The sequence below is a fragment of the Phaethon lepturus genome, unplaced genomic scaffold (assembly GCF_000687285.1).
Source record: "Phaethon lepturus isolate BGI_N335 unplaced genomic scaffold, ASM68728v1 scaffold40118, whole genome shotgun sequence".
Classification (NCBI taxonomy): domain Eukaryota; kingdom Metazoa; phylum Chordata; class Aves; order Phaethontiformes; family Phaethontidae; genus Phaethon; species Phaethon lepturus.
The window spans coordinates 1680-1920 of NW_010560502.1; the positions used below are offsets into that span (position 1 = coordinate 1680).

General features: G+C 69.3%; 1 protein-coding gene across 1 annotated transcript in view; it reads right to left on the reverse strand.

Moving 5' to 3' along the window:
- LOC104625922 (autoimmune regulator-like) overlaps positions 1 to 233 on the reverse strand; it is a gene marked incomplete at both ends in the record, with an annotated part of 1339 nt that extends 1106 nt beyond the window's left edge. Inside the window, one exon of the mRNA XM_010293690.1 lies at positions 201 to 233. Coding sequence (XP_010291992.1) covers positions 201 to 233 — 33 coding nt within the window. The remainder of the gene's footprint in view (positions 1 to 200) is intronic.
- Between the last annotated feature and the right edge of the window lie 8 nt (positions 234 to 241).

Genomic DNA, 241 nt, shown 5'->3' on the forward strand with positions numbered 1-241 from the left:
CCCCCCCCCACCCACAACAAACACCCCAACCCCTTCCAGGGCGGGCATCACCTGTTCCTGGGGCGGTGTAGCCTGGTGACCCCTTCAGCTGAGCCCGGGGTTGCCTGTGCTCGGCCAGGCCAAAGGGACATGCCAGGGACACCCCGACAGCCCCCGGGGTCACCGGGTGCCTCTCAGGGCACTGACATGCTGGGGCTCACCTGATGGGGCGCAGGGTCCTGGCTGTGCACAGTGGGTGCCG